Genomic DNA, 24,285 nt, shown 5'->3' on the forward strand with positions numbered 1-24,285 from the left:
TGTCAATTCAGCTACACTGGCTGGTCACCTAGCCTTAGAGATGTTTGGGTGTCCACCTCTATAGTCCTGGGACTACAGGCATGCATAGATACAACCAGCCTTTTATGTGGTTTTTGGAGATCAAACTTGGTTCCACGTGTTTATGTGGCAAGCACTTTACCAAATGATCCATCTCCCCAGACCTATGAAAGGCTTTTAATAAGCAACTTCTCTTAACAAAACAGGAAGTGTATTAAATGCATGTCCATGTGATTAGCATGAAGCTTCTGCAACGATGACCAAAGACCTATCTTGTTCCTTTAAGATAAAAAGACTGTGTAGAGACGTTGGCAGTGTACAGACTGAACCCTGTTGTTATTCCAGATGGGAAGCTGGCCATGTGTTAACTCAGAACTGAGACAGAACTGCCTGCTACCTTTAAAGAGACAAACAGAGGGCTGTAATGTGTGTTAAGAGTACTTGGTTCAAGCCTTCTGAATGTGGGCATCAGTTAGGAGGCAATCTACGGGGCCTCTGACAGTGGAACCAATATTTATCCCTAGTGCACAAATGGACTATGGAAGCACATTCCCAATGGAGGAATACTCTCTCAGCCTAGATACATGGGGGTGAGGGCATGCCCTTCCCCACATGATATGACAGACTTTGATAATCCCCCATGGGAGGCCTCACTCTCCCTGGGGAGTGGATGGAGGATGGGATGGGGGGGTCAGTGGAGAGCATGGGAGGATGAGAGGAAGAGGAAACTGGGATTGATATGTAAAATAAGATTGTTTCTAAATTTTAAAATAAAGTACTTGGTTCAGCAGTTAAGAGTACTTGCCACTTTTCTAGAGGACCCAGGACACAAGTCAGATGTCTCACAACCACCTGTAACTCTGGCTCCAGGGGATCTGAAGCCCTCTGCTGACCACTTTGGGTACCAGCACACATGAGGCACACATACACAGACCCAGGTACACATATGCATAAACTTTTTTAAAAAGGCATTCTTTTAAAAAGAATATTTCTAATGAGACCAATAGTAGAAAAGTGTTCTATCTGTTGACCAGGCCCAAGTAAAACACTGATAAGGTTAAAAGATATAAGGCCCCATATGTCCAAAGGGACAAAATGGTGTATGGAAATAATGTTACTCAAAATTACAATCTCTTCATGAGAACCTAAAGCAGGGGTTCTCAACCTGTAGGTCATGACCCCTTTTGGAGTCACATATCAAGTATCCTGCATATCGTATATTTATATGACTCATAACATTAGCAAAATTACAGTTATGAAGTAGCAATGAAATAATTTTATGATTGGGGTCACCACAACATTAAGGAACTGTATCAAAGGGTCAAAGCATTAGGAAGGTTGAGTACTGATGACCTAAGTATAATCTGAAGGGAATGGGTCCCTTAGTTATTAACATGTGGAGTTAATTTTTGCATTTGAATGAGAAATGTTTTCTATGAATTTTTCATTGGCATCATGAGCTCAATTTGTACATGACTTCATAAGAATCTCTCCCATCTCCAAAGAATAAGTCCACAGTAACACTAGTGAGTCCCTCTGTACTAACCCACACTTCCACCTGTAGTAACACAAAAAGTGACAAGAAATGTCAGCTAATATTTCAAACACATATCGTCTCATAACATCAATGACATTTTAAAGTGTGGTGATGCTTCACGTGCTTTCTTGAAGTGCTACATAGTTCTGAAGTGCTACATAGTTCTCTGTCACTGAGGAGCAATCAATCCACTACAGGGGAAAACTTAAGATCGCAGTGAAAAAGAAAGAGCTTTGGGGTCCATGAGATGGCTCAGTGGGAAAAGTCACTTGGCTGCAGAGTCTTGTAAACCTGATTTGATCCTGGGACCCACAGAGTGGAAAGAGAGAATCTGCTTCCCCAGGCTCTCCTCCAACCTTTGCGTGTGTCATGCTTACACCCACACAAGCACACACATAAATAAATATTAGAAATACAAAATTATTTATCACAATACACCCACTACTCCCTTTTTAGACAAATTGTTACAACAGAGTCAGAATTAACTAACAGTTCCCTGGAGTTTGCTGGGGAATAAAATTCCGATTTGCATCTTGACAAGTACTTCAGCACCCACGTTCTGTTTATCTAGAACACTTCTTGATAGTCAAACCTTTATCTGAAATCCAATGCCTCTCCTCTTTCTCTAGCCATTTCCATTCCTCAAAGTGTCTCTGGACCTTGTCTCCATCCAGTGAAAGCCCTGCTCCTCATCTCTGGATTGCCAAAGCTTGAAAAGGGATGTTCCCATGAGACGAAGGTGACTCAAAAGTGAACTGCACTGCACACTACTAAATAAAGCTGCACATTTCCCTCTAAGCCTTTATCTCTGCTATAATACTTGCTTCAAGCTCACGGCTTGGAGAATAAACTTCAACACATACTTTATACTCCTTTTGTAAAATAGTGTTTCTCAGAAAAAATAAAGGATCATCCAGAAATAATCCCCAACATTTGTAACGATGCAATTTCATATACTTTATATCATGTAACCTTTCCAACTCCCCCTGAGACAACTGTAGCCTGATCCCATCTTCCAGAGAAGGTTTATTGGACTTGAGAAGGTACTAACAGCAGGAGCAAGAGGCTTGGCTGCACTGGACTCTGATGAGTGAGTTCTGAACTTGAAATTGTGTCTCCAAACTAAAACTGTAAAATGGAAAAAGTTGTTAAGAAGTCCTCAGTGCCTTCAGTCAATGACATTAACAGGCATGAGTCCCATATTCCAATTCCAGAGATAGTATGCTCTGAGTGACAGATGGAGCCAACTTGCAGTATATGGTCAGATCAGTGACCCAGGGGAAAAGCTGTCCTTGGGAGGAGTAGAAAGTGACTGGGAAAGGCTGGGGGAAGACAGATCATTTGGTCTGTAGGGCCAAGAAGTTTGAGAACAACTTACTGGAAATATGGTAGTTTGGAGATGGTAAAAACTGCAGAGATAGATAGGTTCAACAGATTAGCAGTGATGCATGGGAGAGCAGACATACACACACTGTTACTTCAGTACTCAGAGTACAGTTCCTGAATTCCAGCAGCACCCATGTTCTTCCCACATAAAGTCACGCCACAGATGCTGTGTTAGAAGGATGTTCTGACTATAACCAAACCATTCTTGAAATGGAGGACATACAGTAGTGGTCCAGAATTTACACTATCTCCTCGAGGCAGAATTCCTACAGACCATGGCTAAACACCAAACTAAGGTTGGGCTGAGTCACACTTGGGGCGGACAAGGTTTCTGTAACTCACCAATGAAGTGATTTGGTCCCAAGGCCAGCATCTCCTCTAGCAGGACAAGGCCCCCTGGAGCCTGGAGGGGTGTCACGCTTCGTCCATCTATGAGGGAGCACTGTTGAAAGCCTGTGGCTGTGACCTTCCACAGCAAGATCAGTGAAGCGGTGGGGTCCTGCCGAATTCTGAAAACGAGAATCAGATCAATGCAAAGTCGATCATGCTAAAACACATCTCACAACCGATTCAGCAATCTGAGATGGAAATACAGATAGCCTGTGCATCCACACAAAGCGTCAGGAAAACAAAGGAGTGGTTGTACAAGCAGGTACCCACCTTGTGCACACTAAGGTAACCACACTTACTGAAAACATCCACCCCGCCCCCACTTGTTCAAAGTCTACCACCAAGTGACTAGTCAGTACTCCATCATTTGCTAATGATGACAAATAATAAAAGCAAGTTGGATTCTTTCACAGATAAATGTAAAATAAGATAAATCCTGCTTAAAGTTATCGTAGATGCATACTGCAATACAGCCCATCCTTCCGAGCCAAGCTATCATAGTAAGCAGTGTGTCAAGCCTTTCTGTCTTCCTAAGGCTTGCAGGATAAGTTCCAGAAAATAGTAAGTCATCTAAACCCAGTGCACTCCTGCCATCTCCCCCTCAGCTCCAGTCCCAGCATCTGCATCCCTGCTACCCAGTACTCCAGCACCAACAAGCTACCGACATCTCTTCCCAGGTTTTTGCCTGGCCACCAAGCTTCATGTGCTCCTTCTCCCCATGGAAATTATGGCTCTAGCCTATGCATCACCTCTGCTAGGGGACTCCAGGCCCTTTCCTACGATGCCAGCAGCTGCTTGTTCTCCTTGTCCTTTAGAGGACCCAGGTCAGCAGTCCCCACATAGCTCCTCCCCCAGCACCAGCTCCCCGGTTGTGGCACAGAGCTCAATAACATCTTGGCAAGTGGCTGCATCCATGAATAAGTAACAGTACCCTATCAGGGGCTAGTAACACCCATACATGAATGTGGGGTGCCCACAGATCATGTGACAGTCCCCTCTTGCTCAGCCTGGGTCATGCTGTGGTTTCTGCCCACCCAAGAAAGGCCCAGGGAGCATCAGATTACTTGAGAAAGAAGAAAAGGAAAGCACTGAATGGGTGGGCAAGTAGGACTCCTGAGAAAGATTATGATGGGGATATGACAAGACCAACTCAAGAAAGAGCTTGAAGAAGATGCCACTGCAAGAGCAGACACGTGAGCTACTTAGTAAAATAGTGAACTCACTTATGTGTTTCCCACAAGCCAGCTCCCAATCTCCAGACTTGCAGCTATGGAAGGTATTTTGAAACCCTTAACATGGGGTTCCCCCTACTGGTAGAGCTGGGAGCAACCTCGTACTCCATCTCTGCCTATGGGGACATTCCTCTGAGACCTTCAGGGCCTCTCTAGGCTTTCCTCTGTCAGGATGACCACATTGCTTGGGTTGGTGGGGGAGGTGTGGAGGTGCAGGGTCAGTTTAATGAGGGCCCTCTGGTAGACCTCGTCTGTGAGCTCACTCTTCATAACACCAGGCAAGCAAAGTTGGTCAGTTTCCACAGGCATACAACGGAGATAGCCACTGCACAGAACTAGCTGGTCAAAGCTACATGTCTCTTGCCTCCTAAAATTCCCCGGGGAACTGAGGGCGGGGACTAGAGTAGGAAGGGTGAGAGTTAATGGTAGCAAAAAAGGGCAGACTCTTTCTTCAGTGTGTCTGGCACAATCTGGGGCTGGCTCCTTCCGACTTTCAGCTCTGTGCCCCTGGGCAGATGCCAGCCTCCCGGTGCCTATGCAAATCACCCATACACATCAGATGGCTGTGCAGACACAGTTGCTTTCCTTTGTCTCCCTTCCATCTCCCAGGAGGCAACGGGCAGTCTGTCACTCCACAGCTTAAGTTTAGGACCAAAAGCTTTCCCTACACTGCTTGCTTTGAAAGAGAAACTTGAAGTTTTTTTTTTTAAATTTGTAGTAAATTACACAATTGAATTTAATGGTCCATTAAAATTTTTAGAGCAAAAGTCATCTGGGAGATGAGGTGACTGCTCAAAATCTTTCCTAAGACTTCTGGGTTTCTTCTGTCAGGTCCAACTTCCCGGATCCCATGTCCTACTGCACCTGCACAGCTGACCACTAACCCTCCAAGCCTGATCCTCCTTACTCTTGTTAACTGAGTGCCATAGGTTCCTATATGGGGTTCATTCAAGATTCCCACTGGATTGGCCATCAACATACCAGATGCATGGTAGACACCCCGCCCCAGCACACATTGATCTTAACAGGTGTGATCTAAGACTATTCTTACTTTACAGAGGTGTTCTGTGGCACTTCAAAGGACACAAGGCGGCCACCTGCAGAATTATTGGAACTGGCATTCCCACAGGCAACATCAGGGACCACCTGGAAGAAAGAAGACCCATTACCCAGGGGCAAATATAAGGTAGAATCCACAGCTGTGTCCCTGCTGCTCAGCTCAGTGATGACATTGTCACCCGACCTTGAAGGGGACACCTAGAACCTTGGAGATTCACAAGGAAAGCACTGCCATTTTGTTTTAAGGCATGCAGCTTTGCACACAGAGGTCTGCAGCTGGGCAGGATTGATAACTGATAACGGATGCTTCAGTGAAAACAGCAGGGTATCACTGCAGCCTCTTCCACTGACAGTTAGCCACTGTTCCTGCTCTGTGCTGATCCTAAAGGCACTAAATGATAGAAGGACAGAGGCGCCAGGACTAGCTAATGGACTAGCTAAGGGCTGGCTAACCAGGACTAGCTAATGGACTAGCAAAAGCCTTATGCCTAGAAGAAGCAGCCTCCACACCTGCAAAGACACAGGGCCTGGGAACAGGGCTCTGTACTGAGGTACCCACAGTGGGCTATAGACGGGGAAGGAGCCCCTGTCTTTCCCTACACTCTTCCAGTGCTGGGAACTGACTCCAGGGTGGTACATAGGTAAGTGCTCTACCACCGAGCTATATTCCCCAACTAGAATTTTGGGTTTTGGTGGGGTTTTGTTTTGTTTTGGTTAGTTTTGCTTTAGTTTTTTTTTTTTTTTAAGGGTCTCACTACATAGCCCAGGCTGGTCACAAACTATGATCTTCCAGCCTCAACCTCCTAAGTGCAGGGATTACAAATGTATACTGCCACATCCAGCCTATGTCTATACTGTTATAAAGACGTTATTTTTTAAAGACTTATTTATTCTGGTATTTTATGTAGATGAACACACTATCTTCATGCTAACCAGAAGTAGGACTATGATCCAGCCTATGTCTATACTGTTATAAAGACGTTATTTTTTAAAGACTTATTTATTCTGGTATTTTATGTAGATGAACACATTATCTTCATGCTAACCAGAAGTAGGACTATGATCCCATTACAGATGGTTATGAGCCACTATGTGGTTGCTGGGAACTGAACTCAGGACCTCTGGAAGAGCAGCAAGTGCTCTTAACTGCTGAGCCATCTCTCCAGCCAGACTCTGTGTGTGTGTGTGTGTGTGTGTGTGTGTGTGTGTTTAAGTACAGTGCCTGAAGAGACCAGGGCTCCTGGAGCTGAAGTAACAGGCAGTTGTTAGCCTTCTGATTGGGGTGCCAGGAACTGAACTCAGGTCCTCTGGAAGAGTAGCAAGCTCTTAACTGCTGAGCCACCTTTCCAGCCCCCATACCTACATTTTTAAATTATACTGTTGTGTATTACCAGTTCGCACAAACAATCAGAAGTAACTGCAGAAACTCCGAATGGATCAGTGTGCGGAGAATAAGTACTGTTGGATGCTGGACCAAATATAAAGCATCCATTTCACCCCCCCCCACACACACACACACAAGGCCCAGGAACACTGAAGTAAAAGGGGTAGAAAGAATGTAAGGGCCAAAGGATGGGTGAAGGGAATGCTGACCTTCAGGTACAACATGGATGCTGCACACTTGAACTCATAGTGGCTGTGGTTACACATACAAGGTCTGACCAGGATCAGGCCATCAGTATCCTATCATGGGCTGGGGAAAGGGTTCATGGTGTCCCATCCACCTGATGATTTACACACAATTAATAACAGACGTGCTGGTACAGCACCCATGGTTCTATGAACAAACTCTCATCCATCCCCTTCTAGGCAACTATGATGAAACTGACTGGGTCGATCACAAGAAAGATGTGAAAGTAAATGGGGGGGGTAGTTGGGATGATGAGGGGATTACAGAAGGGGTCAAGAGAGAATAAGGAGGGTGAATATGAGCAAAATAATATATATATATATATGAAAAAGCCATAATAAACTCATTACCATATATGAAAATGCCATATCATTATTCTCTGCAATTAGTACACACGAATAAAAAATATTTTTAAATTAATTGCAGGATGTGATGGTCCCAGCACTTGGGAGGCTGACCAGACAAGTCAAGGCTTGTCTAGGCCCTATAGTGAGTTCCAGGTTAAGACCTCTTCAGAAGAGGGGGCAAAAAGATGGTAAGAGCCAGTGACTGGGGAGGACCAGAGTGAAATAATGTCTTCTGAGATACGACAGGACCACAACACTCATGAATTCCTGGCAATTGGGTCAACAGCATGTGGTCCTATGATATGGCAAACTTGTGTGAACCCCCCCACACACACACAAACACATTGAACTAGCTCCCCAATTCCAAAATTAATGCACAGAAATGCATATAGAGATCATTCCAGGAAATAATTCAATACATTTTAATTTTTGTTTTAATCCTTCTTTACTCACAAAATAATCATATAATCTGGACTTGGGGGCCACATGCCCACCTGGGCAGCATAACAAGTTAGAAGTCAGCCTGAGTAGTCTAGACCTTGTCTAAAATAAGGGAGGGCAGCAGGCATAAATTAGTGCTAGAGTACTTGCCTGGCATCTGTGAAGTTCTGAGTTCAATCCCCAGTGCTGAAAAAGTCATGTATACAAGTAAAGATGGATGTAAGGCTGCACACATGGTTTATTCAGTGACTAACCTGAAGACCTTCTATTTTTGTCGCTTATATTAAAACCACTGGAATTGTTTTGACATTTCTGGTTTCTTCTGTGAAAAATACATGACATAGAATATTCTTACCTCTACTTGATCCCATTTCATTTCTACAACTTTCTGCCCTGTTTTTGGCTGCCAGGTTGGCAGTGTCACGGTTGCCTGAGAGCGGGGCAGGATTATGTCAGGCTCCTGGGTGGCGGGGACAGGCTGAAGCTGTCTGGGTGCCATGGACTCTGTCCAGCCAGAGGCTGGAACACTGGGAAGTGGCTGTTCACAGTTAAGACCTTCATAGCCATCATTGCAAATGCAGAGGTAGCTGTTGTTGTTGCTGCTGCTGCTGCTGCTGCTGCTGCTGCTGCTGCTGCTGCTGCTGCTGCAGTTACCATGGTGACAAGGGTTGCTGGCACAAGGGTCTGTAACAAACTGAAAAGAGACCATAAATGGGTCAATTATTCCCTCACAAGGAATGTGGTGTTGCTGACGGGAAATTAGCTCCCTGGCTTACTGCTCTAGCTCTTAACACCATTGCTTGTGAGCCTACAATCCTTTGCTTCCCCGGATCATCCCACCAGGACACTGATCACAGATAACAGAAGCTCAGCAAGAGAAATATAATAAGGAACAGCCTACCTCAGCCCTAAACCAAATGGATTTCAGAAACACATCACTGAGCAGAATTTTTTTTTTTTTAGACAAAATGTTTAAAATAAGACCCCTTATAAAGGAGTTGCCATCAACTGTCAGTCGTGACAAACGTCTTCGTGGATCTAAATTGGAATCTTTTTCATATCCTAAACCTTTGTAAGATTTCTGAATGAGAAATGGTTGTCCAATTTCTGGCTTGCCTGTATCTCACTACTTCATCTTTAGAGCAGATCTTTAAGACATTGTTAGTCAATTAATGGTTTCCTGGGCTGTCTATTGCTACGATAGACTTTGGCTGGAACGTCAGCTGCGGTCTGTGAAATTTTTGGTCACATCACTCTGAAGAGTCATCACAGAGTAACTAGGTCTCAGTAGACGGGAAGAATAAAGAAACAGTCCTATGTCTCTTCCTTGTGTTCATGTTGATCTCTGAGTACCTCACTGCCGACATCTGAAGAGTCATTTGTTGGTACTTGGGAACGCACTACAGAACAGTAGTAGCACAAGGACCACCTACTCCTCTGGAGTTGGCACCAGTGTTGAGGCTCATGCTCTGTGCTATTCGGTTACAGTTTGTTTCCATGGTAAAGGAAAATTCAATCACAATTGCTACACCCAGCCTCTGGGAGCTGATTGCAGGATAGAGTTCACTACTGAACCAATGGCATAGAAAGGCAACTCTGGGTTCTCTTGTTCACATGTGTTCACACAATAAGCATGTGTGGCCAGAATTCTACGAGGTAAAAATGGCCCTCCTTATGCAAATTATGCTCATCAAACAATTTCCAGCAGACCCCTTCAGGGATGGAAGAGAATTAGGGACTGGATCAAATGAAGCTCCAAAAATACCACATTAGTTCTGCAATATCACTCAGGATTCCTGCTCAGAGTCCCTAAGAGTCAATGGATTTGCCTCTGAAGAGAACATCGAAACAGTCAATAATTTTAAATATTTACTTTATAGGCACAAAGTAAAACCCACGCACCATTCCAAGAAGATGCAGCCCTCCCTGATCAGATCCCTTCCTATCCTTGGAGTTTGCCCCCTCCCACACTTCCTTGTACCTTCTTTGTGGTCTACAGGTCTCTGGGTTATACAAAGCCTCCCCCACCATGGGGCCATGGCACACTGGGGTCTCTTCCCAAGACTCTGTGCTGGCTCCCTACTCCACACATTCAGTACCCTCCCTAGGGGAAGACTCCCCTCACTATGAAATCCAAGAGAATGCCTTTCCCTGTGTCCCACAAAAGAAAAAAAAAACGCTCCATGAACGAGACACTTTCAAGTGCTCTACTTACCGCTCTATTTCTAGCACATCGAGAGAGATGGCAAGGCTTTTTAAAAACGTTGAAGGAAATAAATGTGGATGGATTGATTGATATTTGGATGGCATATGACGGGGGTGGGGGGTGCTTCATGTTTAGTCACAATGTTGGCTCCTTTCTAGTTTATTTTTAGGATGGCCCAGTGGAATTAGTGTCACCTCAAGAATTAGTTGACAGGAGGAAGAATTTAATTAGCTAGAACAAAGGGGACAATTACTACCAAGTTTCTGAAATCAGCTTTTAAATCATCCAAGGGTGACCTCGTCTCAAAGAAGAAAATTGGATACATGCACCAAAAAAAGGCGGGGGCAGAACTACATTTAAATCAGAAGGGATCGATACAGAAATGAATTCCAGAAGCTGGAGCTGCCATCAAGCAGCTGAGAGAATTGGTGTCATGGAGATGGGGGCTGCCTTTCTGGGGACAGGGACTCTGGACCCTCTGCTCCATCATCACAGCCAACTGCTGAGACAGCTCACTCTCAGAGGAGCCCGGGCTCCTCACAGAGACACCAGGCACTGCTCAGTCAACAGCCTCCAGAGAGCCTTAAGGAGAATGTACCCAGCCTTCCTATGGCACGAGGCCACTGGGTGTGATGCCCACCACACCCCTCACATGACCACACAGAGAAGAACACTGACCATGTAGCATCTCATCCTTACAACCTACAACCCTGAATTTGTCTCACTGCTGGGTGTGAAATGGTTGAGAGGAGCAAGAGCCACCAAGCACGAGCACAAATGTCATGCCTGCTGCCCAGCCAAGAATGATTCCTGTAATTCATTTCCACAGGTGGGACATCAAATCATCATGCCCCAAAGTCCCTTTGGATCAAGGGAAGGGTAAGTGTTCAATTTCTTCTCAGACAGAAAAAACATTCATAGGAATTAAACTCAGATCATGAATACCACCCCAAATGCGTTGTTTCTGTGTATCTGTGTCTGTTCATGTGTGTGGTATGTTTGTACACGTTCATGTGCATGCATATGTGTATGAACATGTATGTAGAGGCCAGAGGTAAACGTTAGGTATCCTCCTTCATTACTCTTCATTTTCTGCTTTGAGACAAGCTCTTCCACTAATCCCATGAGCTCAACTAGCTGGCCAGAAATCTCCAGAGATCCATCCATCCCTGGCCTCACAGTGCTGGGGTCACAGGCACAAGCCACCTAGTATAGCCTAAAGGGTTGGGCTCTATAGTAAAGCTTAAAGTCAGGGATGTACCTTTATTGTACATCAATATTTTAGCTGTCCTTGATTTTTTGTTTTTCCATATGAAGTGTAATACTTTCCTTTCAAGGTCTGTGAGGAGCTAAGTCAAAGAGAGGGAAGAGGGTTTATATGAGCAAGAGGGGTCAAGATCATGACAGAAAACCCACAGAGACAGTTGACCTGAATTTGTGGGAGCTCACCTACTCCAAACCAACAGCTGGGGTGTCTGCATGGAACTGAACCAGGCCCTCTGCATGTGGGTGACAGTTTTTATAGCCTGGTCTGTTTGTGGGACCAGAATCTATCCCTAGTGTATGAGCTGGTGTTTTGAAGCCCATTCCATAAGGTGGGCTGCCTTGCTCTACCTTGGGGAGGGGGAGCCTCAGTCCTGCCTCAACTCAATGTGCCAGGCATTGTTGATTCCCCCGTGAGAGGCCTTACCTTTTCTGAGGAGCGAATGGGGGTGGTTTGGGGGAAGTTGGGGAGGAGGGAAGGGAGGGGGAACTGTGCTTGGTATATAAAATGAATTTTAAAAATAAAATATTAAAAAAAAAGGTAAGTGTCAGAGAAAGCTTGGATTCTACTCTCGTGTGTGGTAACCTTGGACAAGGAAAGGGAAGTACCCTCAAGCTCAGCATCCTCAGAAGGACAGGAAGAGGGAGAGCTTGCCCTTTTACTTCCTGGGGCATGTCTGGCTGCCCATTGCAATGGCTTTGAATGTAGCTGTCATCCCATGCTCAGAGGCAACTGAATAGGCCAGAGTTCAACTGTCACAGCAAATTTGTATTGAAAGGGAATTCTTTCTTCTTCCTTCAGTAAAGGTCTCAACTATACTCTAACACCAAGTCCCCAAGTGCTTCCCACTAGAAGTACCGGGGAACAACTTTGGTACCAGGCACATTCAGCCAATCACTTGCTGAACCAAGAAATACACATCTTGCTAAGAAACACATCCCTGTGCCTTGGCATTTCTTTATTTCTGTATTAGAAACTCTCAATCCACTCAGAAGTAATTCCATATCAACCTGGGCAGTTGGCATCTCCCCTCAATTCTTCATTGGCTTCATGATTCTTGCTTGTGAAGTGAACCACATTTATAAGTAGGCTAAAGGAACACTTAAAGTAGAATTTAAACATGTGACCATGACAGCAAGCCATTAAAAATGAGCCCTGATTAGGAGTCAAGGACATCATAGGAAGGATCACACAATCAACTAACCTTGGCTTATAGGAGCTCGAAGAGACTAAACCCACAACCAGGGAGCCTGCAGGGACTGACCTAGATACTCTGCATATATGGAACAGTTGTGTAGCTGAGTCCTCTTATGTACTCCTAACAGCAGAAACAAGGGCTGTCTCCAACTCTTTTACTAGCTTTTGGGACCCTACTTCTCATACTGGATTGCCTTATCCAGCCTTCATACATGGAAAGGTGCTTAGTCTTACTGCAACTTGACATGCCATATTTTATTGATACCCATAGGAGACCTGCCCTTTCCTAGATGGAGACAGAAGAGAAAGGGGCTGGGCGTGTGGGGGGGGGACTGTGAGGGGAGGATGCTATACCCAGCTCAAAATGCCCATCTTGCTCAGAGAGCTCTTCCCTGATCAAAGCAGTTTGAGATGTGGCCACATCATAACACTAAACAAACCTCTATTTGAAGAAAGAACAATCTAAAGCCTCATAGCAGAATTCTATGGTTAACATACAAAGTCGAGATTCTCTCTGGGTTGGGCACTGGTTTGGAGGGTGGAAAAAATAGCATTTCTGAGTCAATAAAAGGAGTGAGGAACAGAGAATTAGGGATAGGTGCTTGCCTTTAACTGCCCATAGGACAAAATAAGCTAACATTGTATTACATTAGCCATAAAAGCTGGAAACATTTTTATATTCACTTATTGGGGAGGTACATCCATGCTTATGGAACATGAGTGGAAGTCAGAGGATAATCTGCAGAAGTTGGTTCTCTCCTTATACCATGTGGGACCCAGGGATCAAACTCAGGTCATCAGGTTTGGTAACAAGTATTTTTATTCTCCAAGCCATCTCACTGGCTCCTATGTTATTTTAAGTTGCAGTGTATAATACATAAATAGATAAGTGCCCCAAACAAATGTGCACAGTTCAGTGTGTGTTGTCAAACAGGTGTCTGTGTAACCACTGCCAAAGCCAAAAGCAAGAATAATTTCCTCAAGTCCCTTCCTGATCCCCACTCTTCCCTATTCTTCTAAGGTAACCATTGTTATGATGCCCACTATGGCTCGGTTTTGCTATTTGTGTCTTTTACATAAGTAGAAAAATACTGTATGTAAAGAATTTATACAAATGGTTACACGATTTTTTTTTTGGTTTTGTTTTAGAAACCAGAACATTTATTTTATGACTGACTGAAACCCTCAAGATAAACTGGATGCTGCAACAGCTACCCTCTCGGGTTTAGGTGTTGTCCTTTCACAGAATCCATGTCTGGATCTTCAATAGACAATTTTTAGATGCCTCATCTGCCCTGTCCCGGTAGCGTTTTGTCTCTTAGCCTTGGCACTCCAGTTACACTTTCTCTTGTGCTTGACAGGGTAGCCACATTTACCTCAGGTGGACTTCTGAAGGTGGTAGGTCTTAGAGCCACAGTGGTAACACAACATGTGCATCTTATTGCAGTGCATTCCAAAGGATGATATTCCTTTTGTCATCTTGCTTCTGCCTCCGAGGCCAATTTTTTCTCATGGCTATATAGCATTTTGATATGGGTATAGTAAAATTTTTCTGTGTGTCATATTCTTGGCAGACACAGAGGTGGTTTCCTCCTTTGGTCTATGGCAAGCAGTACTACCATGAGTGTTTTTGTATGTCTGTTGGTGCTTGTGTTTGTATCAGGCAGTAGAGTTGGATGCCTATATATTCATTTGACCTTAGTAAAAATCCCTAAAGTCACCCAAAGTGTCCTTAACAGTATCCCTACCACCATGCTGTACCCTACTTAGTACTTGGCATTTCTGGCCACTACAATGTTAGGGCATCTCAAGGCTGGCTCCATCAGTGGGTGGTGGGATGAGGAGTCAGCAGAGAAAGAGGCTCACTGATCAAACATGGTTTGGCACGGGACACTATTTAGGAATCTGGGGGGGGCAGCACGAGGCAAGGTCCTGAAGTGATTTTAAACACAGACCTGATGATCAATAGAAAGACATGAGTCACTATTCTGCAAACACAAGACTACAAGGTACTTGGAGAAAGAGTCCACAGGCTGGGAGAGGTCAGTGAGGGAGGTCCGGAGAACATCAGCATGAAGGAGGAACTGGATTGAGGGTGGATATGAACATGCCCTGGGAGTCCACCTGCTCCCACAAGCATCATGAAACAGACACTGTCTTTCTTCACAGGGAGCTCAGGTCAGAAAGCACAGCCACTGTTATATGAACCCAAGACAGGGTGGTTTCCAAACCCATCCTTTCTCTGTATTCTGCACAGTCTCTTTCTCTCATCATGTTGATATGTGATTTTGGAAGGAGTGTGACTAACTGCTTTAGGGCATCAAAAAAGCAAATCACATAATTGCTGGGCAAGGAACCCTAGAGTTGGCACTGGTTACCTATAGTAGAGCCATCTGAGTAGTTTGAGGGGTCAAACACTACCTCATCACAGAGCCAGGAGAAGATGCTCAGGACACAATAAAAGAGGGAGAACTGGTCTACCCTAAGTCCCGGGCAACTCGCCATCCTTATAAGAACCCTGCTTGGAGCACATTCAGTTCAGCAAAAAGAACACCCCCACCCAGAGGGCCCTACCGCAGTTTGTTGCAAGTCCTGCATGACAAGTATCTTTACCTGTTGAGCCATCTCAATGGCACCTGGTATGTTGACCTCTTAAGCAGAGATAAGAAATAATATGTGGAATGTGAGGTGCCTGTGACCAGGCCTGGGAAGTGAAGCCCTTTGGAGTACCACAGCCAGGGAGGCAGTGTAACAGCTATCCTCAACCAAGTAATCTTCAGGCAGATGTGACTTCTGGGAGAAAGTAGCCACTCTGAGCCAAGTGATATCCAAGTTTCAGGAATGTGTTCAGAGAGACACACAAGGCCAAAGAATGCGTGCACACGGAATTAATTCTCATAAAAAGGAGGAAGTAGACTACCCCAAAGTAGGGCCCCATTGCAAAGAGGACCAAGGACAGAAGGGCCTCAGGAGCCTGACAGCACAGTGAAAGAGAGGGTGCCCTCATCCAGAGAAGACCGGAGCTGCAGAGTCTTCACAGCCTGGCCTTAAATTGCCCACACCTGTGAAACCTGAGCCCTGACCGTTACAAGGGCCTTAGTCCCTAGCAAAGGAACGCAGCATGTTTTCTGTCTGTCCTTTTCAACCATTTATAGAAATATCTCTTTTACCATCTATGCAGCCAGAAGGCAACCTGAGGCAAAGGGTGGCTGCTCTCACAGCTGACCTTGCACCAGCAGCACCTACCTGAACCTCTGTTTCCTGCTTCCAGATTCCCCTTCCTGAAGATGCTGTGATTTGACAAGTAACCCCTCCTGCCTTTCTCAAAAGTAATCCAAGGCTCTCCCCAGAATTCTGTGGAGAATCTCTGAGCACGGAAGCAACAAGAAGCCCCAGGGAGAGGTGGTCAACCAATCACAGCCAGCACCTCTGTCCTCTGTCCCTCTAACATGTTGGCCTTTGTCCTTGAAAGGAAATGGAATATCCTAACTGAGTAGAAGTTCAAGTCAGACTAACACTTTGAAGAAAGCCTTTCACTCTTGCATGGACCCCATTTAAATCATCGTTATTGTTTTTATTATTACTGTTTCTATTCTTATTATTATCACCATCAACATTGTAACAATATCATGTAAGTGCTTTTGTGTGTGTGTGTGTGTGTGTGTGTGTGTGTGTGTGTGTGTGAATGCAATTGTCACAGCCTGTGTGTGGAGGTCAAAGGACAACTTTGTGGACTCAGCTCTGACTCATCCCTACCTTATTCTAGGGATCCAACTTGCAAGTCCTGCATGGTAAGTATCTTTACCTGCTGAGACATCTCAATGGCACCTGGTGTGTTCACTTCTTAAGCAGAGATAACAAATAACACTAATGTGCAGTCAGGAGGAGCTAGAGAAGCAAGTACGTAGATGGCACTCCATGAATATTTATTTATAGAGATTGCAACCCTTTTATCTGAACTTTTGAGCTATTCTTTATTTGGAGCATTTCCCACCAGTGAGCCAGTGGTCATGAGAAACGTCATGAGAAGCCTATGGTGTCATGGGACTAAGGGCTAGTGCAGAGTCCAGGATCACCTTGGAAAGGCTTTTAAGCCATGAAGTGACAAGTGTTCTGTATGCCTGGCTGGTGCGAGGATTTCGGTGTGTTTTCCTCTCCTCGGGCATGCGAAATTTCCTCTGCTCTCTTTTCGGTGTCTCTAACCTGAAATGGAAACAGCTGTTCTAATTTGTAGACCCATCTGCTCCCAGGGGCTCGATCAGAGTGGTGACTCTATAGACAAACTACAAGTCTCCACATTGTCGTAACCTCATTTACCTGGAAACGGGCCTTCTATGTGCAGCAGGCCTCATACAAGCAGCTTCACAAAGCAAACAACTAAAAAGGGAAGAAAGAAAACGTCAAGCCACTAAAGGAGCAGCCCTGGATCTCCAGCACCAACTGATTTTAAATCAATCAGATGCCCAATTGCCTGCCGGTCAGCAATCTTGCAGGAAAGAAATCTGATATTGGATCATGGAGGGGGATACTCAGGGCGGGGAAGCACTCTAAATCTTTGAATCACGGAAGAAGCAAAGAAAACTTAGTAAAAGTGTATTAAAATAGGGGTCAAAATATAAGGGTTCATCCAGAAAAGGCCTACCAACTGGAAATAACCATGTACTATGGAGACAGAAAACATGATGGACACCAACAGAGAGGAGTCTGGAGATTAAGAGTTAAGTCAGGGAGTGAAAGGACAAGGCAGAAAGACATTGTCACCTTGACAGACTTTGTGGACCGATGAGCAGAGAATGATCCTCCACAGAGGCAGAAGAGAAAATGTCCCTCCTGCACTTCAGGAGCTATCTTCTGAGGCACAGAGAAATGGCCTCCACCATGACCGGATAATGCTCACATCAGAGGAGATGACACCTGTCAAATAATATCTGCAGAAGTATTCAACAGATTCTCAGAGTTTCGAAGACAATCTACAAGGTTGATCACCCAAATCATCTCTTTTAAAAGGCAAATAGTTAGCACTTGCAATTAAGGCATAAAATTAGAAGGCTAGAGGGTCCCACTGGGACAATCATCAGTAGAGTATGGCCACATGGAATCAAAGGGTTCCCAGGGAACTCATTCTCAAGCCCAAAGCCTCTTCTGAATTGCTTTGAGAATGTTGATGACACTGATCTGACTCCCTAATGCTTGCCAACTGAGCCTGCAAGACTCGTTAGTGGAGGGAGATTACAGTACTATGACTTGCTTTGGCTCTGAAAACAATATAGACCTCCATAAAATAAACCTTACTGATGGAAATTTTACCTATTTGGCACTTCTATGATACAAGTTGGAGGGTCACATCCATCTTGGTTGTAAAATGCATTTTTTAAATCAATTCAAAACAAAGATGTTTTAATCCTGGTGGGGGGCAGCTAGAAGGGTTGCGGGGAGAAAGAGATCCTCAAGTTTCAAAACGAGAGAGTTCCTAACCAGACCAGTCAGCAGAAGAGGATGCTGCACTGACCACAGAGGCAAAAGACTCAGAAATAAGGACTGGGACTTGAGAGCGGGAAGTCACACAGAGATGGGAACTAGAACCCTGAGCCCAGAGAAGACAGGAAGTGATGATGTTAAATCTCCCAGGGCCCCCATGATGGCTTAGAAAAGAGGACAGAATGGAACTACAGAAATCTACAAACCAGCCTGCAGAAAAGACAGGAAATCTAACATTCCAGCATCTTCAGATGAATGAGTTTCTTATGGGTGATCAGTCTCCCTTATCAGTGTCCCATGTGTCCATTGATGTTCGAAGTCAAGAAATACACATAAAAACCCACTAGGAGTGATGGAGGGACAGCTTTCACAGTTCAGGACACAGGAGATCACAATCATTTATGTGACATACCAGCGCTTACAATGAGCTCACGATATAAAACTGCAAACCACACAAGGAAAAACATTATGATGCAACACGATAGCACAATGTGGAATTGTGGACAAAGAGTCAACAAAATCTCTTCCTCTACCACGCAAAAACACACCCATGCATCTTAAGATAAATACTTGCATAAAGTCTATCTGCACAGTTCATGATTGCCTGCTTAGTTTCTTTGATTAACTGACTTGATTAACTGTCCTGGTTCCTTTAATGAGAAGATTTCAACCAAAGAATATTAACAGCTAAGGTTTCTGAATGCTTACATTATGCCTGGCATGGTTTTCAAATGCCTTCCCTATATGTGCCCACTGCATCTTTACTGTAGACCAATGAGGCAGATACCATTGTCTTAGTGTTATATCTGAAGCTTTCAGACTGAGTAGAGTAAGTTACCACGACACTCAGCTAGTAATGTGATGAGAATTCTAACCAAGGCAAAACAATGCAATTCCACCCCAAATCCAACTTGCTATCTAATATTCTAATTCATCAAGTTGTTCCAAAATTCACACAAGAGACAAAAGTATTGCCAAGGCAATTTGACAAATAGAGACATCTTATCCCTACAGTGTATGAAAAATGTTAAGTGATAGCTATAACATGTGGCAATAGCAATGGAGAAGTCAACTGAACAAATATAGCAGGAGAGAAAGCTTAGATATTTACCATCTACTAAAATCAATATAATAATACATTAAAATTAGCAAGGAACAGGGGCTGGAGAATTGACTCTGAGGTTAAGAATACCTGCTGCATTTCCAGAAGACCCAGGTTCACCTCCCAGCACCTACATGTAAGCTCACAATCATCTGTAACTCCAATCCCAGGGGATTTAACACCCTCTTCTGGCCTCCAAAAGAACCAGGTAAATATATGATGCACAGACACACATCCAGCAAAACACTCATGTATAAAATTAAAATAACATGGGACTGAGGAATGTTATGTGACTCACAAAACTTCCCATCTCTGTAGGTGACATAAATCTCTCATTCTTCCATATGTGTATAAACACACTGGTGTGTACACAGAGAGAAAGAGTTGAATTCTGTATCCAAATGTTAATATACAATCTCAAAACATTTAAATCGGGGGCTGGCAAATTGCAGCTCCTCAATGAGGCAAGAGTAAAGTCTTGGAAGTCTTTACCCCATCTCTTTCCTGAGATTTATATCATTCATTCAAATGATTAGCTAAAAATGTTCAGAACATGAATTTTATCTTGGAAAAAACTTCATGAAGGAAATCAACCCACCCTCTAAGAACAATAATAGGACTTCCATAACCATGTGATTTCACATGTGATTTTTAAAAATATCATGTTCGGTATAAAGTGCTGTGCTATCACATGTTTTGATGTTGAAAAGTTCTTAGACTTGGGAACAAGCACACCCAATAAGCTCACACCTAAGTTCTGAAAATAAACATGAAAGACAAGTGTCCTTTATTGGTGGGGACTGTGGACAACACAGAAAAGGCAGTGTTTGTGGTCAGTATGTCAGGCAGCAGAAATCAAAAGCAATAGTCCAATTTCTAGGTCAATAGGCACTGAAGAGAACAGCTTCCTGAATACAAATGGTCCTCTTAGAATTCAGGAAAACACACGTCTCATGTCCTAAGTAGGACTGACATTCAGACACACACACGTCTGCCATTTACATCACCCAGGAGGGGATCTGAAGAACTGACCCAGAATCATGAGGACACTCTGCACGGATCTGCTTCTGTGATGGACTGACCATGGACGTTAGCAGATCCTCTTCTTAACCATCAACTTCCTGGAAGATGTGCCCCAGAACTGGTGACTGCTTGAGTCTTTTCTCAGTACTATGTTCCCTTGGGCAAAAACAAATCCAGCTTCATACTCTTGTCAAGTGGCCAGGCTGACACATGCATGCTTCTATCCACAGTTCCCACACTGAGAGTTAAAGTATGATGTGCCACGGTGTCCCGCCGAATGCACTAGGGTCCCATGGATGATATGTATAACTGCATTTTCAGGAGAAACACGTGACATGTAGCCTCAATCAGATATCATGCAAACGGCTAGTTGGATCAGCCGCAGTGTCAATGTTAGATCTCATTTACAGTCTTTGGGTGGTAGTGTATCTCCCCAATGCTGTTTTGGTTTTTGTAATTAATTACTGTGATTGAAAAGCAAATATTCCATGAATGTGGGAATCAGATGATCAACTAGGAAGTCGTCCAGTATCCAACACACACAGACCTCCCGTGAATATGATCTGGGCAACTTCATGAAATGAAAGTAAATGTTTCCTTTCAAATGGCTACAAAGTAGCTTAGATGTGAGTGGGTGGGAAGAAACTGTTTAATAATTTAAATCATCAGTAATGATTTGGCCTGAGGTGTTAGTGGAAGAAATTTACTGTGTAATACTAAGACCACTGTGAACTGGGAAGCTGGGAACCTCTGGTGCATATTTTAAAAAATGATTGTTATGACACAATATACTTTTAAACCGTCACAAGATGTGTTACTTTCTAAATAATTCCCACCAAAACATCCATTCTGATGCTTACAATTATAGAAATTTTAACAATTTAGAAGCTCAACTGCCCAGCAGCCCTTCTAAAAGATATGAAGACTGAAGTTTCAAAGGACCAGAAGGCCAACCACACAGAGAATAAATAGTACTAAAAACCAAGCAGGTCGTGCAAAGCCATGGGCATGGCCATCTTCACAGCCTCTGGAAGCAATGGCTTGCAAGCTTCCTAATGCTGTGACCCTTTAATACAGTTCCACATGTTGTGGTGATCCCAACCATAAAAACTGTTTTCATTGTTACTTCTTAACCATAATTTTGCTACTGTTAGGAATCATAATATAAATATCTGATATGCAATCCTTGTGGGGGGGTCACAACACACAGGTTGAGAACTTTCACTTCAGCCCAAACCAGATTCCACCCTCATCTCATGAAGAAAGTGAAGTCCTGAGAGGCTGTGTGAGTGCCTAGACTCCTGATCAAGTAAAACCCTGCTTCCTAAACCAGTCTCAATCAACCTTTCCCTGGGACACACACAGGTTAAAGGGTCTGTGTGAATGTTCATCCGCCTAGGTCCCTTGAAACTCTCTTCTTCAGTATGCAGGCAAGGATTTGTGATGGCTAATTTTGATTTTCATCTCCGTGTGATTGGGAAGCACCCAGGGGATTGTTAAAAGCACCACTAGGAGACTGGAGAGATGGCTCGGCAGTGAGGAGCATCTGGATGCTCTTGCAGGGGACCAGATTTGGTTCCTAGCACCCATGTCAGGTGGCTCTCAAGTAACTGTGACTCTAGTTCCAGGAGATCTGATACATTCTTCCATCCTCTGGGGAAACCCGCAGCTGTGGAGTACATATACGTATGCTCAGGTGTGCCCACACACAAACATACATTTTTACATAAAAAGGAAAAGAACACCACTGGATGCGTCTGTGAAGGTATTTCCAAAGCAGGTTAATTAAGGAAATAGCACATGCCCTGAATGTGGACCACACCATCCCATAGACCAGGGGCCCAAATGAAGTGAGAAGGATAAAGAAGAAAGTCCAGAGAGCAAGCATTCTCTCTCCCCATTCGCCTGCTCTCCTTCTCCTCCTCCCTCTCCCTCCCCCTCCCCTAGTCCTCCTCACCCTCTTCCTAATATTGGCATCTTAATATTGGACCCCTTGGCCTCTAGAACCATGAGAAATAAATTTCTATTCTATGAATTACCCAGTCTGTGGTATTCTGCTATTGATGCTATGGTATTCTCATCCACAGCCTGTCACTTTCTGATATCCTACCACTCTGGGGTACTGAAGGCTCAGCAAACACCATGTGGATATTTCAGGTATTCATTGAAATCTGAAGGCAATGGCTCTGGAGTCCAGCACAGCTTGGATCAAGTTCCTATACCAAGGGTCATATCTCCTCACCCTTGAGTATAGGAACCTTAAAATGAGGATGGTAGTGTCTGAGGTTCTGCTAAGGGAGCTCTGTGACTCACATTCAGACTTGTCACCAGCACAGTTGGGGACCCTAGTTGCCCACTCACTGTGTCAAGTGATCAGGTTAACAGAATACAAGCTACATCTGTGGCTGGGGATCAGACTTTATCAGCATTCCTGACAAATCCGGAAAGCTTGATGGAATGTATCCCAGCACTAATAAATAGGAAGGTGACTGGCAGATCTGGCTGAAGCCAGCAAGGACTCTCTTCAGTCAAGGAGAACAGTTCTAGGTATAAACCATCAGCTGATATCAGACTTAGGCAGAGCCAGCTGACCATGGGGATGCTTGCTGAGAGAGTGTGACTTCTAAAGGTCATAGCACTGTGGCTCCTGCAACCTAGCTGTGGATCCAGAACTGAGATTCATTGTCTTTTGTACTTTGCCAGAATGGTCAGGATATGGGTGCCACCAAACCCTTCTCTTCTGCTTAACCTTGACCAGTATTTGGCATAGGCCAATGTTAAACCAGTTATCTTTGTTCCTCAGTTCCTACCTCTGGGCCGTGTGAATAATCTATGAAGGATTCTGTCATTGATTTTCATTGTCATTCCTATGGCCATATGCAGGGGGAAATAAATACATTAATAAGAAATCTTAAAGTGACCCGAGATGTCTTACTATTTCTTATAAAACAAAAAAATTACTCAAATATATCAAAGTTATTTTAGACTAAAACACATGTTTTTCATAATCAAAGCAAATACACAAGTGACTTGTTAAAAGGAAACAATGGCCTGGCTCTATTTAAAATCCAATCACATTCCTGATCTCGTTAAAACATTTGCATTGCAAAGTCTCCACCATGAGATACAGTTATCAGGATCTCTGATGTTGCCAATTCTTCAGGGAAGATTTCCATCCAACAAAGCCATTTTAAAAATCTAATTTTGCTGAATACAATGCAGATTAATTACTGGCTCATTCTATAAATATCACTTCTAAAAACAGAATTTTTGCTGGTAAAGAAGTAAAATCCAAACAGCATGACAAATTACTATCCTAGAGTTTTCATGAGTTACCAATCAGTGTCTGGTATGATTTAAAAAAAAAAAACCAAACATTCCAGGATATGACTACAGCGTTTACCTGAATTATAGTCACATAAAACCTAACTTATGAGCTATGACACAGTCTACATATTGTGTAAAAAATGAAACTGATGATAAAAGTTCTCATATCCTGAGTGAGTGTCCTATAGCAAAGCTACAATAATGACAAACATTATTCCTTAGCCTAAATATAACCCTGGCAGGTAGGCTGGACCAGTTGTATTTTAGAGGTGAGAAATCTAAGCAGTGGCGTTAACACACACCACAAAAGAATCAACCAAAATTGTTTATTAGAGTCTCCCCTCCCCAGAGAGCGCCTTAGTTTTCTGGATGATGAGGGGATACAAGGTGGTCTTAGTTGTCCCTCTTAACCCTTTACATTCCCAGAAGGGCATTTCCAGCCAGGCAGTCTGAGCTTACATCCAATGACAAGAGATGCCAAGTATTATTCATTCTGAGACTCCTCAGTCTGGTTCCAGCTTCAGATTCCTAACTGCACCTGCCAGTACTAATGAAAAGCACTGCCCCAAAAGTGAATCCAGATAGGAGCAAAGTAAAAATAACTTTGTGTTCAGTGCTGCAAGGAATTCAAGTTTTCTATCTGAAGAT

The 24,285-nt window shown here is 43.9% G+C and overlaps 1 protein-coding gene across 1 annotated transcript in view; it reads right to left on the reverse strand.

The window, feature by feature from the left end:
* The window catches only part of Dner (delta/notch like EGF repeat containing), a 272,217-nt gene that overhangs the window by 154,476 nt on the left and 93,456 nt on the right, over window positions 1-24,285 (reverse strand). Inside the window, exons 2-4 of the mRNA XM_051190607.1 lie at window positions 8,396-8,734; window positions 5,615-5,709; window positions 3,284-3,450 (exon numbers count right to left, since the gene is read on the reverse strand). Coding sequence (XP_051046564.1) covers window positions 3,284-3,450; window positions 5,615-5,709; window positions 8,396-8,734 — 601 coding nt within the window. The remainder of the gene's footprint in view (window positions 1-3,283; window positions 3,451-5,614; window positions 5,710-8,395; window positions 8,735-24,285) is intronic.

The sequence above is a fragment of the Phodopus roborovskii genome, unplaced genomic scaffold (genome assembly GCF_943737965.1).
Source record: "Phodopus roborovskii unplaced genomic scaffold, PHOROB, whole genome shotgun sequence".
In the NCBI taxonomy this organism is placed as follows: domain Eukaryota; kingdom Metazoa; phylum Chordata; class Mammalia; order Rodentia; family Cricetidae; genus Phodopus; species Phodopus roborovskii.